Consider the following 16,908-nt stretch of genomic DNA (forward strand, 5'->3'; position numbering starts at 1 on the left):
CAGAAGATAGGAAGGACAGAAGCAAGAACACACCCCCCGACATCCCACTTACCGAACACAACATCACAGAGGCCGAGGTTACACAGCAAGCCGCTGGAAGAAAAAGGGGCCAGCTTCCGGATCTTCACAAAAGGTAAGAAAATACATATATACATAATCACAACACACATAAAAAAACACATACTTATACACACATAACACACAAACATAATCACAAAAAACAGTATAAACAAGGGAGAACCCCTTTAAGAGCATTAAAGACTCAACCAAAGTGCTGTGTTGTCAAAAGCATCTATGCCTCTATTGCATCCCATGATTTTATTTACCTCGCCAACAGCTGCCTGGTACTGATCACTAAAGTTGATTTTACTCCCCCCATGCCAAAAGTCCTGTTTGTAGGGTAAGGATAAGTTCTTTCTTTGCACCCTCCGGACCCAGAAATGGGTCGGAGCACAACAGACTCACCACTGTGTTCCAATGTATCCTATTGACTTGAACGGGGTTCATCAGGGATGCACTATTTTTTTCTCCAGTCATTCTGACAGACTTGATGACGGAAGTTCTGGATAATGGAGCCCTTGGTTTTACCCAGTGTTTTATTATTATATTATTTTTTATCCTTACATTTATGCACATTTAACGTAATTTCCCATTTGTCTGCCCAAATCTCCAGTTTCCGTTGATCCCTCCTCTGTGTTGATTTGCTCACAGGAGGTATCGTCTTTAAATATTGACCTCTGTTGTAGAGATATATTAGGGAATAGTTTTGACAATTCATGTCTGACATGATCAATTCCTCAAAGACTCTTGCTGAAGCGGTGTTATAAGGTAATCTTGATAAACTATAATACTAATATATTGTAGTGTAGCATTTCTCAGAAAACCCTAATATACAGGGGCCATTTATATGGATACACCTTAATAAAATGGGAATGGTTGGTGATATTAACTTCCTGTTTGTGGCACATTAGTATATGTGAGGGGGGAAACTTTTCAAGATGGGTGGTGAACATGGCGACCATTTTGGGAGTCGGCCATTCAAATCAAACTTTTGTTTTTTCAATAGGAAGAGGGTCATGTGACACATCAAATTTATTGGGAATTTCACAAGAAAAACAATGTTGTGATTGGTTTTAACACAACTTTATTCTTTCATGAGTTATTTCCAAGTTTCTGACCAATTATAAAATGTGTTCAGTGTGCTGCCCATTGTGTTGGATTGTCAATGCAACCCTCTTCTCCCACTCTTCACACACTGATAGCAACACCGCAGGAGAAATGCTAGCACAGGCTTCCAGTATCCGTAGTTTCAGGTGCTGCACATCTCGTATCTTCACAGCATAGACAATTGCCTTCAGATGCCCCTAAAGATAAGTCTAATGGGGTCAGATCGAATGCTCGGACCTGACACCCATAATGTGGTGGTGCACCATCTTGCTGGAAAAACTCAGGGAATGTGCCAGCTTCATTGCATAAAGCGGGAAACACATCATCATGTAGCAATTTCACATATCCAGTGGCCTTGAGGTTTCCATTGATGAAGAATGGCGCCACTATTTTTGTACCCCATATACCACACCATACCATCAGTTTTTGTGTTCCAACAGTCTTGGAGGAATCTATCCAATGTGGGTTAGTGTCAGACCACGGTGGTTTTGTTTGTTAACTTCACCATCACATAAAAGTTTGCCTCATCACTGAACAAAATCTTCTGCGTAAACTGAGGGTCCTGTTCCAATTTTTGTTTTGCCCATTCTGCAGCACCTGAAACTACGGATACTGGAAGCCTGTGCTAGCATTTCTCCTGCGGTGTTGCTATCAGTGTGTGAAGAGTGGGAGGAGAGGGTTGCATTGACAATCCAACACAATGGGCAGCACATTGTACACATGTTATAAGTGGTCAGAAACTTGTAAATAACTCATGAAAGAATAAAGTTATGTTAAACCCAAGCACATCATTGTTTTTCTTGTGAAATTCCCAACAAGTTTGATGTCACATGACCCTATTCAAAAAACAAAAGTTGGATTCAAAATGGCAGACTTCAAAATGGCCGCCATGGTCACCACCCATCTTGAAAATTTCCCCCCCTCACATATACTAATGTGCTATAATACTAATATATTGTAGTGTAGCATTTCTCAGAAAACCCTAATATATTTTACAGGCCTATAGTTTCCAGGACCAATTTTTTGAATATAAGAACCACATCTGCATGTGTCAGTCTCGGGGAACAAACTCGGTCATTAAAGAATCCTTAATGTAAGGAATAAAGGCCTAGCTATCAAGGTACATATTTCCAGCAGAACTCTGGCTAGATGCCATGCAGAACTAGGGATTTTTAAGGGATGCTTTTAAGGCAGTGCTGCAAAAATTATCCTCGGAAGAATAGAGAGAACTATGCAAATGTAATCACCTTAATAACCGGTTATTCTACCTTCATTTATACTTTACATAGTGTAATTATGAAATACACAAGTAGGCGTGTATTATTTAGCTATAAACACATAAATGCGCACTTACCTACATAGACTGTAAAGCATTCTGCTCTGGGGGAGTTTTTAATAGAATGCTTATTATTAAATTTTGCCTCAACATTTTAATTTCTTTCCAAGGTGTAAAGAATGAAAGAAGCAGAAGCATGTCTGTCTCGCACTCCATAGCAACCAACTAGGAGGAAGACATGCAATGCATCTGGGACACCTGATTTTTTGCATGTAGGTGTAGTACCAACATTATTCCAGTGGGGTTGCCCGCAACTTCCGAGTAGGATGAATGATATTTTAGAATCCGAGGTCCAAGATGAAACGGACAAGTGCTCCAGAGCTATTTTTTCATGCTTCTTTGACTGGATTATACATAAATTGACACTATTCATAAAAGTGGCCTGCCACTGCCAAAAACTGTAGCTATTTTTTTTTTTTTAAACATTCACCTGGGGATAGCCATTTTGGAAACACATACCTCCTTTCTTTATCTCCTATACCAGTGCTTCCCAACCAGGGTGCCTCCTGGTGTTGCAAAACTACAACTCCCAGAATACCTGGACAGCCAAAGGCTGTCCAGGCATTCTGGGAGTTGTAGTTTTGCAACATCTGGAGGCCGGCACCCTAGTTGGGAAACACTGTCCTATACAGACAGTGCAGTGGACATGTGTGCTTAATGGCAGCTGTAATGAATGGCGGTCATTTTACAGAAGAATGACAGAGTATTAGTGATCTCTCCTCAGAGACCACAGCCTGGTAGAGGAGATGCACCTGTGTGTACACTGGTTGTTATCCTGCCTCATCTAAGCCTCTGGCAGTATAAGGTCATGTTCATACATCGTGTTGATATTTGTTGCCTTTTTTTTTACAGCTGACAATGACTAATAGAGATAAGCGAAGTTACAGTAATTCGATTCGTCACGAACTTCTCGGCTCGGCAGTTGCTGACTTTAGCCTGCATAAATTAGTTCAGCTTTCAGGTGTTCTGGTGGTCTGAAAAAGGTGGATACAGTTATAAGAGAGAGTCTCCTAGGAATGTATCCACCATTTCGAGCCCACCGGAGTACCTGAAAGCTGAACTAGTTTCTGCAGGGTAAAGTCAGCAACTGCCGAGCTGTGAGGTTCGTGACGAATCGATAACTTCGCTCATCTCTAATGACTAAAACCATTGTGCGAACATGGCGTAATAGAGCTTTAAATCTATGAAATCTCCCTCAATCTGCTGACCTTGTCCCAGTCTACATGGCAAAGCTGTGAGCCACAAAACGAGCAGTATCAGACTACTTCTGCACTTCTAGAGGCCAATGTATAGTAAAACAGATTTATGTGACATTATCTTAACTTATATATATATATATATATATATCAGACCAATCTGACACACAATGTGTTCTGCATAACAAAGTTCTTTTTGTTCTTCATGGAAGGTGTTTGTACCTTTAGATCAAAATCACCTTAACCAGTAAAATTATTTCTAATGCAGAATGTTCGTGGGAACAATGGGCTATGGATATTGTGCTACCCTGTTTGACAACATTGGCCAACTACTTTATTATACTTAACTACTATAGTGCATCTCCACAATCCCCATCACTCTGCAAAATGTTTTTTGGTCGATACCTTTTCAATTCTATACTGTAGAAGGATACACCACTACAAAAAGGAAAAAAGATTTCTTATTTTCACACTAACTTAAATTTTTTTTTAAAGCTGGTTCACCTGCACTAAACCCAATATAGTGGGTTATAGTGTAGGTGAATAGCTGCAAAATGAGGGGTCACCTAATTTAATCAGTGGACTTGTGTATGTTAATACATTTATTCATATTGTGCTCCAGCATGCATTGGAGGTGGGGAGCTGGCTTGCCCAGCTCCCTTGCCTCATCTATATTCTGCCCACGGGCCATCCTTATCTTGATTATTCAAATTCTTCATTCGCACGTCACTAGGTAAGAGCCTGCAGGGGGAGGGGAGTGCTCTGCTCTCTGGGCAAAGCGCAGGCCCGCTGCCTGGCTACACCCGGAAATTGAGTTTAATGAGGCTTCAGTGACGCATAAACAGACTAGCTCACCTCCCCCGCAAGCTCTCATGTCCTTGTGCGAGTGAAGAATTTTAAAACTCAAGAATGGGCATGGGCCGCAGGCAGAATATAGATGAGGCAGAGGAGCTTGGCAAGCCGGCTCCAAGCCTCCAATCCATGCTAGATCGGATTATAAATAAAAGTATTAACATACATAGGTCTGCGCATAAGCCACGGATTAAAGTTAGTGACCGCTCATTTTACGGCTATACACCCGCAATATAAATTGGGTTTAGTGCGGATGAACCAGCTGTCAGGTTCTCTTTAAAATTTGTGCACGGGACACACCAAACAAGACCATATTAAATTTTATAAAAAGAAACATGAAAACTTACCTGCGACAGAAAGCCGCGCTGTACGGCTGACAATACTACCTAAACTATCCACCGTTGCCACACATTGATAAAAACCCTCATCGGGCTTGTTGTGCTTTGAGTGCACCACACTGGTGATGAACAAAGATCCATCTGGAAGTAGTCTCCGACGATCATCTGATACTAAATTAAGAAAAGTTCCATCTTTTTTCCATTCAATTTTTGCTGCTGGCTCAGCATACACAGAGCAGTTTAAAACAGTGGGAGTTCCACGTAGTGTTACAGTGTCTGTCGGTTCTGTCAGGAAGTAGAAAGGGGTAAATGTCCTGAAGGCTGAGCCTGCAAATAATACAAAAAAAAGAATAGTTAGCCATTGCAACTTTAGAACAAAACCTCTTCATACAAAAATATTGTTCTATAATAGCGAAGCTATGACAATACTAACTAGCAGAAACATCATTGTGGCTAACCCTCTAACCCTAAAGACCACGTTTAAAAAGCAGACTATAATTACATAATGTTAATCTGTGGGGCAATTCTCATAGGTATAAAATGAAGCATTTATTACTTTAATCCATACTGCAGATTAGAGCTGGGCGGTATGACCAAATATGTGTATCATGGTATTTTTGTAACTTATGGCGGTTTCACGGTATATAGCGGTATTTCTTTCACCACCAGCCCCCCCCCCCAAAATCATGTGACCCGCCAGCGCTGTTCTGCTCCCCCCCCAATCATGTGACCCGCCAGCGTTGTTCTGCTCCCCCCAAATCATGTGACCCGCAGCGCTGTTCTGCTCCCCCCCAATTAATTATCAGCCCAGTGGGGTACTACTCACATATGGCACCCGCAAGCATTGCCCTCCTCCTCTTTGTTGAGGGCCGCCGGTGATGGAACTCTATACTGTACGCCAGTGGTCTCCAACCTGCGGACCTCCAGCTGTTGCAAAACTACAACTCCCAGCATGCCCAGACAGCCAACGGCTGTCCGGGCATGCTGGCAGTTGTAGTTTTGCAACAGCTGGAGGTCCGCAGGTTAGAGACCACTGCTGTACGCTGTATCCCTATGCCCGGGCTGCAAAAGATATAGAAAATAAACTAACTTCCCTACGTTGGCCTCATGCTGGGGACTGGAATGTCGGACAGCCGTCAGCCTATCACCGGCTGGAGCGATGTCCCGCCCCGGCCAGTGATAGGTTAAATGCACTGTCATGTAAGAAGCCGCCCAGCGCTCCTTACATGACAGTGGGCTCAGCCTATCACTGGCCGGGGCGGGACATGGCTCTGGCCGGTGATAGGCTGACGGCTGTCGGACGTTCCCGTTTCCAGCGTAAGGCCGACGTAGGCAAGTTAAAGTTTATTTTCTATATCTTTTGCAGCCCGGGCATAGGGATACAGCGTACAGCAGTGGTCTCCAACCTGCGGACCTCCAGCTGTGGCAAAACTACAACTTCTGGAGGTCCGCAGGTTGGAGACCACTGGCGTACAGTATAGAGTTCCATCGCTGGCAGCCCCCAACAAAGAAGAGGAGGAGGGCAGTGCTTGTGGGTGACATATGTGAGTAGTACCCAGCTGGGCTGATAATTAATTGGGGAGGGAGCAGAACAGCGCTGGCGGGTCACATGATTTGGTGGTGGGGGGGGGGGGAGTAGAACAGCGCTGGCGGGTCACATAGGATTAGGGGACAGCGCTGCGCTGGGCTGATAATTCATTCCCAAGGGGAAGGGGCCCAACCGGTATTGCGGTATGGGAAAAATTAATATCGTGCAGCCCAAAAATTTCGGTATTCAGTATGAACCGGTATACCGCCCAGCCCTACTGCAGATAGAGAACACCCATTGAAATTTATGGAGAGGGACTAAAATATGGATGCACACTGGTTTTTAAAGTATAGTTCTGTCTAGAAGACCGCACTTTGCATTTACTGTACAGAAATTAGGATGCAATAGTGAAGCAAACTGATGACACTACATCCATAGTACATCAGTATTTCAGATCCATTTTACAGACTTACATATAGGCCTGTTTAACACAAGCGGATTGATATAAGTTTTTAATAGATAGAAGGCAACCACCTGCATAGACTACAAAAGGAAACACTGCCTAAGCACATTGGGGGAGATTTATCAAAACCTGTGCAGAGGAAAGTTGCCCATAGCAACCAATCAGATTGCTTCTTTCATTTTGTATAGGCCTTGTTATAATTGAAAGAAGCGATCTGATTGGTTGCTATGGGCAACGTTTCCTCTGGACAGGTTTTGATAAATCTCCCCCATCATGTTCAGAAAAAAAAACCACAACAAAAAGGGCATAAAAACTTTCATATAGTTCCCAAAAGTCCTGTTTTTGGTAAGTCAATCCAGGAAAGAAGGCTTTGTATAGTCCCCCAGCTCCAAATATTACCAATACCTCAACTCATCCTTAAAGAATCCCCACTCAATGTTAAAGAAATCCTCCAGTGGAAACAAGTTCACATTGTATCAACCCCTACCTATTTGTCTATCAAGTGCTAGACATATGTGGCGTGTGTATGCGTCTGTGTTCCTCCACATCGCTGCAGTTCAGCCTCAGTCTGCTTCTGATCAGATGCCATATTAAAGGGGTATTCCAGGCAAAAACTTTTTTTTATATATCAACTGGCTCCGGAAAGTTAAACAGATTTGTAAATTACTTCTATTAAAAAATCTTAATCCTTCCAATAGTTATTAGCTTCTGAAGTTGAGTTGCTGTTTTCTGTCTAACTGCTTTCTGATGACTCACGTCCCGGGAGCTGTCCAGCTCCTATGGGGATATTCTCCCATCATGCAAGGGATATTCTCCCATCATGCACAGCTCCCGGGACGTGACATCATCATTGAGCAGTTAGACAGAAAACTTCAGAAGCTAATAACTATTGGAAGGATTAAGATTTTTTAATAGAAGTAATTTACAAATCTGTTTAACTTTCCGGAGCCAGTTGATATATATATATATATATATATATATATATATATATATATATATATATATATAAAAGTTTTTGCCTGGAATACCCCTTTAAATTTTAGATTTTACCTGCTTTCTCTTATAAGACAAATTTCATGATGCCTCCGCAAAGAATCACATAAGCCGCTAGCGATAATACTAGCTCTACCTGCTGGGAAGATGGTGTAACTATCCTTTCCTCTATAGCAGTGGTCTTCAACCTGCGGTCCTCTAGATGTTGCAAAACTACAAATCCCAGCATGCCCGGACAGCCGTTGGCTGTCCGGGCATGCTGGGAGTTGTAGTTTTGCGACATCTGGAGGTCCGCGGGTTGAAGACCAATGCTCTACAGTATATTTTAAATAAGGTAAGAATCTATTATGAAGATTTGCATACAGCACTTCTATTCCTTTTACAGATCGTAAAAAGAACATTTAATTTAAATAAGAATAGTCGAACGCAACATGTATAGGATGAAGTGGTGTCTTTACAAGTGTCATTTAGATCTCCATAGACTCAAGTAAAACTTTAAAGCCTTGAACCTGTTTCAATACCCGATCGACATATAAACCATCCCCAGTGCACTAAAGTGGAGCTTCAGACAATGCCTTTACATAAGTATATAAATGCCACAATCCGCAGATCTATGTGTTTAATCGGTACTCATTCTGCATTTATTAGCAATCTGCAGTCACAAGTGTCTTGCCCCTTTCATTTCCAGTCATATTAATCACGCTCAAGTTCCCCCCCTTAGGCTTAGTTCTCCAGACATGCAGCTTCAGTGAGGATTTTCAATTCACTGCATATGCACCAGAAAAAGTTGCCAAAAATGCAGGCGGTTAATACGTTAATCGCATGGTGAATGAAGCACTACATCTGTCTACAGGTTTTGTATAGTATTGCAGCTTAGTCAGATTCAATAAAGTTCAGATGCAATATAAAACATAACTTGTGGACAGGTGTGGTGCTATTATGGAATAGGATAGCCATGTTTTTTGTAATCCCGGTCAGCACCTTAAATAATAGAAGAAGCCACATAAGGAAACGATAGTGAGTGATTCATTGAATTTCTTAGAGGGGTACTCCGATGGAAAATATTTTTTATTTTATTTTTTAAATTAACTGGTACCAGAAAGTTAAGCAGATTTGTAAATGACTTCTATTTAAAAATGTTAAACCTTCCCGTACTTAGCTGCTGCATGCTTCAGAGGAAGTTCTTTTCTTTTGAATTTCTTTCCAGCCTGACCACAGTGCTCTCTGCTGACACCCATTTGCGTGTCAGGAACGGTCCAGAGCAGGAGAGGTTTGATTTGGGGATTTGCTTCTGCTCTGGACAGTTCCTGACATGAACAGAGGTGCCAGCAAGAGAACACTGTGGTCAGACAGAAAAGAAATTAAAAAAGAAAAGAACTTCCTCTGTAGTATACAGCAGCTGATAAGTACTGGAAGGATTAAGATTTTTAAATAGAAGTAATTTACTAATCTGTTTAACTTTCTGGCACAAGTTGATTTTTAAAAACATTGTTTTCCACCGGAGTACCCCTTTAATGGAACAAACAGGAAACTGTAAGGTCTAGATAAAAGACCACAATAAATACTGTAGACAATATTATATTGTCCAGACATAGTTCTTACTTTCCCATGACAACCTGTTAAGCAAGCTCCACACAAGGAGTGAATACTACCTACCGTATATACTCGAGTATAAGCAGAGTTTTTCAGCACGATTTTTCGTGCTGAAAACACCCCCCTCGGCTTATACTCGAGTGAACTCTCCACCCGCAGTGGTCTTCAACCTGCGGACCTCCAGAGGTTTCAAAACTACAACTCCCAGCAAGCCCGGGCAGCCATCGGCTGTCCGGGCTTGCTGGGAGTTGTAGTTTTGAAACCTCTGGAGGTCCGCAGGTTGAAGACCACTGCGGCCTTCGACATCATCCAGCCCCCTCTCACCCCCTTTAGTTCTGTACAGTACTCGCCTCCGCTCGGCGCTGGTCCGGTGCTGCAGGACTGTCCGGTGGGGAGGTCGTCCAGTGGGATAGTGGTTCCGGGCTGCTATCTTCACCGGGGAGGCCTCTTCTCCGCGCTTCGGGGCCGGCCCCAGAATAGTCACGTTGCCTTGACGACGACGCAGAGGTACGTTCATTACCAACGTCCTTCTGCGTCATCGTCAAGGCAACGCCTCTATTCCGGGCCCGCAGCGCGGAGAAGAGGCGCCCCCGGTGAAGATGGCAGCCCGGAACCAGTATCCCACTGGACGACCTCCTCACCGGACAGTCCTGCAGCACCGGACCAGCGCCGAGCGGAGGCGAGTACTGTACAGAACTAAAGGGGGTGAGAGGGGGATGATGTTGAAGGCCGCAGTGGTCTTCAACTTGCGGACCTCCAGAGGTTTCAAAACTACAACTCCCAGCAAGCCCGGACAGCCGATGGCTGCCCGGGCTTGCTGGGAGTTGTAGTTTTGAAACCTCTGGAGGTCCGCAGGTTGAAGACCACTGAGGGCGGATAGTTCACAAGAGGATGATGACAAGAGGATGATGACAAGGGGATGATGAAGGGGGGTGTGGATGATGAAGGGGGGTGGGGATGATGAAGGGGGGTGGGGATGATGAAGGGGGGTGGGGATGATGACAAGGGGATGATGAAGGGGGGGTGTGGGATGATGACAAGGGGATGATGAAGGGGGGGTGTGGGATGATGACAAGGGGATGATGAAGGGGGGGGGTGTGGTATGATGACAAGGGGATGATGAAGGGGGGATGATGACAGGCGTTGATGATGAAAGGGGGATGATGACAGGGTGATGATGATGAGGGTCTGGATGATGACAGGGGGGGGATGATGTATTTCCCACCCTAGCCTTATACTCGAGTCAATAACTTTTCCTGGGATTTTGGGGTGAAATTAGGGGCCTCGGCTTATATTCGGGTCAGCTTATACTCGAGTATATACGGTACTTCTTAACATGAATGGTGCGGACACTATCTTATTCTGTGAGGCTTCTCTGCACAAAAGCAGTGTGTCAAGTACACTGGTCCCTGCACAAGCAGAATGTGAGAAAACGCTTGATGTTGCTTTTGGCAATATGAACATCTGTTCAGCAATAGAAGAGAGACCTGATAACACTTAGGAAACAGTGCAGTCAACAGCAAAGACTACGGACGGCACAGCAGCACAGTGCCAACTCACCTCTCCCCACCGGGAAAATCATCTAACTCAGCAGTTCCTCCATACAAGTCTCTGTAAGGGCAGGCAGACCCTCCTCACCCTCTTTCCCTCAGCATTTCCTTTAATGACAGTAGTCAGATAAATCGGAGAGAAGAACTGTCACACGAGAACATGTCACATAATCAATTCTTATTAAATAAGACAAGCAACTGCAACTTCTCAGAATCTGCTTATTTAGACAGAACAATAATCATTCAATCATGCAACAAAGTTACAGCAATGGCATCTCAAAACTCACAATTCATAGGTCACCATCACAGAAAAACCATACGAAATACTTTCAGCCCTGTACAGATACTACTACTATATTCAGTAAACGCATTAGTCAATTCAACCTTCTAAAACACTGAAGATGGCCAAGACCATGGAAAAGATTCAGCTCAAGGTTCCACCATCCAGGACAAAATTCAAACAGTAACACACATTTTGTTCTAATATCTCAACACAATTCATGTGCAGAAGGAATCCGAATAATGCATGTAACCACAGTCTGAATGAAAGGGAACCCAGAAAGCCTGAAATTAATTCTGATGAAAGTGCAGCAAGATTTATTAGTCATTAGCGTGTACCAGAAACTCTAATCCCCCGGCCGGTCATCAGATAGGGCAGAGAGACAGAGATGACCATTTGCACGGAACTCGCTGGATGTCAGACAAATGCCACCAGATGGATCCCCCCCCTCCCTCCCAATAAGCTAGACATCACCTATGCTTTTATTCTTGGGAAAAACCCTTTAACGGGGTTTTTCCACAATGGAAATGATCAGTTATCCATACGTAATAAATGCCTCATTGCATTAATCACTAGAATGAGGACCTTGAGCACCCCATTCACACTGAGATCTGACACTGACTTGAAGCGTGCCTCAATATTAAAAAAATAAATAAATAAAATAAAAATATTTTGAATCAGGTAGCCAGTCTGGACTTAAATTAACCCAACTGAATAGGCCTAAACTGTGTTCAAAACATAGCCAAATCCACGCAACTGAAAGTTAAAACCTTTAGCAGAAACTAAAAAAAATAAAATAAAAAAAAAATAAAAACTCAACAACAGGTTTTACTAAAAAAAAAAAGGCAACACTACACTAATAGGCAACAATACAACATTGAAACACTCTTTCGCGAAGCTTCTCCAACACCAGCAGTCATTTCCTCCAGCATATAGTTACTCACCGGCACCTTGTTGGTGCCCTGCACAAACTCCCCGGTCATGACAGTTTGCAGTTGCCCACAAACCTAATCTGCCCCCACCTATTCCTGCCCAGCACTACCTATTTAAGGTTGCTCTCTGCCTGTGTACCTGCACTTGAGTAGTATTGTGGTAAATCCCTTTGTAAAGGTATTCTATGATGCTGATCTACAATCCTGTGTTTGACCCATGCCTGACCCTTCTGTGCCATACTGACTCTTCTGTGCTTGACCTGGACAGTTAACCCTAAATCTCTGCTGCCTGCACCAATCCTTCTGCCTGTTCCTGATTATGCAGTCTTACCCACTTCCCATGCTTAACCACGTGGTGCTGTGTAACAGTGTTTTCTGGTCCACTGGGCCAACCACTACCCACACAGGACCACTCTTGGGAAGCAACATGGTGCGCTCTGACTGCTTCCTCCAGCTTCCACATCTAGAAAAGGGAATTATGGTGAAAACTAAGAATACTTAGATTTTGCTCCTAGTTTTGCAGCCCAGCAGGGTCCCAGTCCACTGCTGCTAGGTTTTATAAGCACAGAGACTTCTCTCTAAGCAAAATCTCTTGCCATCATTTTTAAACATAAAGCAGAAGATGTCAACACTATTACTAGAGGTACCCTTGAAGAAAATGGAAGGTGAATGACCAACTTTTAAGTCTTAAATCCAATTATTCAATCATAAAACGCTGCAACGTGTCAATATATTTTTCCATCAACCTATAAACAAATCACTTTCTGTAAACATTATGCCTGGCACATGCTAGACTGGTTAAAAGTGGGAGGTCACCTTCAAACTGAATTTATGGTACAGGTAAAAGGTTTTCCACAATAATACGCTTACATATTTACAGATTTTATCGCCACAACTTCCATAAAGAACATAGTTTACCCATTTTACTGTACAGAACAGCCAGTTTTTCAGTTCTCTGTGATTACATAAATACAGGAGTAGGACAACAGGGAATCCAAGAGAATATAAATGATGTTTGTGTGTGCATGTGGAGGAAGCGTAAACTATTCACGGAGGAAGGGGGTGGTTGAATGTAGGGGTGTGAATCGCCAATAATTTGGCGATTCGATTCGAATCGCGATACCAGGGTGGCGATTCGATATATCGCAATATATTGCGATACTGTCATGTTGGCGATATATCACGATATTCCCTATTAAAAGCTTGGGAAAACTTATTCTAGCTGAGAAAGAACAAGATCCTGCGAGAGTTGTCCTGTGAGTGCGTACGTTCTCCTTCCTGTTTGTTCTGAGTCTGTAGTCTCGCGGTAGCAGCCTGCGAGTGGGACAGAGCTGATAACAGGTACACTGCCAACTAGTGGTCAGGAGTTTAAGTGTTATAAAAAAAATAAGACAGACAAATAGGACTGTGACTCAGTGAGTGAAATACAGTAAATGTTAATTACAATAATTTATAAAAAAAATCGATTCTCAGAATTTTAAAATCGATTCAGTATCGCGGAACAAAAAATCGCGATAATCGATTTTTTCTTACATCCCTAGTTGAATGGTATGGAATACGGCTTCTAGTCATCATGCAAGGGCTCTATTGGATCTAGTAAAACAATACACAACATAAACATAGTATGTCCGACACTGTAATATCATAGGCGATTAAACAACCCCAAGAAGGCCAATATGCTTATATATACAACCAAGCCAACTATAACTATATAGGAGTGTGTGCGTGTGTGTATAGTCTGCTCGCGATTTTCCACATCATAAATTATCAGCAATACATACACACACACACACACACACACACACACCTCCTGTGATGAGCACCAATTCCAAATACATTATGGGGGCAAATTTAACATTCCCTAAACTAACGCAGAGTGGCAACATGTCTTGGCACAACAAAGAAGAAGGAACGAACGGATATTCACTCTTGTCAACGGTGGCTTTATTCAGAACAGGTGCATGAGACAATCCGGTATGTCCACAGCAGGAGCGACGTTTGGCGTTTACACGCTTCTTCCGGCTTACTGGTATGACGTGGCAGAGGCGCAGCTATAAGGCCGTCGGCTCTGTGCCGTCACCACGGCATCCAATACACCACGGCGCTGCTTACGAGACAATTATAATACAGATAATAGTGAATTAAAAACAATGCAGTAAAGGTAACAATAGATTCACTATTATCTGTATTATAATTGTCTCCTAAGCCGCACCGTGGTGCGCATGCGCCAGCATTTGTGTACTGGTTGCAGTGGGGGCGGCGCAGAGCTGACGGCCTTATAGCTGCACCTCCGCCACGTCATACCAGTGAGCCGGAAGAAGCGTGTAAACGCGAAACGTCACTCCTGCTGTGGACGTACCGGTTTGTCTCATGCACCTGTTGTTCTGAATAAAGCCACCGTTGACAAGAGTGAGTAGCCATTCCTTCCTTCTTTGTGTGGATCATGATATTACTGCGTTTTCTAAACTGAGCACCACTCGTACGGATCTTCAGACAGTTGCGGTAGCAAGGGTTGACTGGTGATCGCGGATTATATAGAGGTGATTGTGCTGACTTGTACTTTCTTGTGGCTAGACTTCTATGTCTTGGCACAAACCCAGTTTTTCCGCTAAAAAATGATTGCGTAAATTTTCACTTTGGGCAAAAAAAAAAAAACAATTGCACAAAATTGGAACTTCAGCAAACCTTTTGCCATCCAATTCCCTATTGGTGCAGGGAATTATACATTTTCCCTTATGACACATACAGCAAAAAAAAAGCTTGCACAAATTCCAGGTTCAGAGCATAACGCATTTAAAGCAAGCAGAGTCCGAATTCTGCCAATGGAGAAAGAAGGCTATTGTAGAGTGCTGAAGGCTATTTCCACAGCCTTTCTTCACTGACAAAATACAGGCACTATTCTGCTGATAGCACCGGAGAGCGCAGCCGCAGGGAATTTCATTTCCCAAAGTCTCTCTCCTTATTAGTTTGATTTCTCCGGCTTGTAAAGGGAGTGAATAGGTCACTTGGTACATAATAGGAAGTTGGTGAAAATTCGATATTATATACAAATAATAACTGTCTGTATTATAGTATAGACCAGTGGTCTGCAATCTGCGGACCTCCAGATGTTGCAAAACTACAACTCCCAGCATGCCCGGACAGCCAACGGCTGTCCGGGCATGCTGGGAGTTGTAGTTTTGCAACATCTGGAGGTCCGCAGGTTGGAGACCACTGGTGTAGACAATTATAAATTCCCAATTCTATATAACATCCAATGTGTCCGATGTATAACACATGAGAAAGAGCCACGTATTCCCTGCACCAAAATAGATGCACCCTGTTGGCACCTAACTGCAGATATTAATAGATGATATTTGGCTGGGCACTGGGTTTGATTTACCAGCCTCTAAATTAAACAATTTTGGATATATAAATAACATGCAATACGTACAGGCACCTTATGCCAAGTGTAAAATAAAAAAACAGCATATGGCCTATAGTCTATATGGAAATGAAACCTCAGCATATTAAAGGGGGGCAAGCAAATAAATGTATTGCTGAGGCCCAGCATGACTGGTTGATTCCCGGTGATAAATGAAGCTTCCTCACCCTGTATAATGTCAGCTTCCCCCATCCATCAGAGAGCTATTGCATACCCCCAAAGCACAATAACAGCCCCCCTGCTACCAGCTACACACCACAAATCACACGGCCCCTCCTCAAACATGTGTATAATAGAAGGGGGAGGGCAGTCAGGAGTCCCATGCCACTCGTTGCCATGGATACCCAGGGCTCAGCAAGTTGCATTTCTAAGGAGCTGCCTGCAGACTGTGGGTATGTACAGTGCAGCGCAGAGGGGGAGGGGAGAAGCACATGGTGTCAGAAGGGTCTGCGCCCTACGTGTAACAACTACAGCCTCGGACTCGCCCAGATAGCAGCTACACATAGTAACACTAAAATCTACAGGATCACTGACCACTCAAGGGCAGGACAATTTTACATCATCGCTTTTACTTTATAGTATATAGGTTCTTGTAATGAACTCCTAGTTCTTAACATCTGCAATATACAGCAGCACTTACCATAGAAACCAGACCGACATGAAAACAGCAACAAGAGCTGCAATTAGAACAAAAGATAATAAAAAGAAAGACCGCATGTTTACAGATCTTTTCTGACCAGATATGTACACTAGAGATGAGCGAATTTACAGTAAATTCGATTCGTCACGAATAGAGATGAGCGAATTTACAGTAAATTCGATTCGTCAGGAACTTCTCCGCTCGGCAGTTGATGACTTATCCTGCATAAATTAGTTCAGCTTTCAGGTGCTCCCATGGGCTGGAAAAGGTGGATACAGTCCTAGGAGACTCTTTCCTAGGAATGTATCCACCTTTTCCAGCCCACCGGAGCACCTGAAGGCTGAACTAATTTATGCAGGAAAAGTCATCAACTGCCGAGCCGAGAAGTTCATGACGAACCGAATTTACTGTAAGTTCGCTCATCTTTAGTCACGAACTTCTTCAGCACTAGATTTTAAGTTGTGGATCTGATGTGGATTTAACTCATTGTTGCACTACAGATCCGAGTCATTTTGCAACCACTGTAGCAGTCCTTGGATTTGTTGCAGAACATTTCCACAGAAAATCAGTGACGTGCGGACTTATCCAAAGGGTATGTATATATGACAGGACACTG

General features: G+C 43.2%; 1 protein-coding gene across 8 annotated transcripts in view; it reads right to left on the reverse strand.

Moving 5' to 3' along the window:
- The window catches only part of NEO1 (neogenin 1), a 144,381-nt gene that overhangs the window by 40,570 nt on the left and 86,903 nt on the right, over positions 1–16,908 (reverse strand). For all 8 annotated transcript variants that reach the window (XM_056572780.1, XM_056572779.1, XM_056572778.1 and 5 more), the window contains exon 2: positions 4,899–5,216. In XM_056572780.1, coding sequence (XP_056428755.1) covers positions 4,899–5,216 — 318 coding nt within the window. The remainder of the gene's footprint in view (positions 1–4,898; positions 5,217–16,908) is intronic.

The sequence above is a fragment of the Hyla sarda genome, chromosome 4 (assembly GCF_029499605.1).
Source record: "Hyla sarda isolate aHylSar1 chromosome 4, aHylSar1.hap1, whole genome shotgun sequence".
Lineage (NCBI taxonomy): Eukaryota > Metazoa > Chordata > Amphibia > Anura > Hylidae > Hyla > Hyla sarda.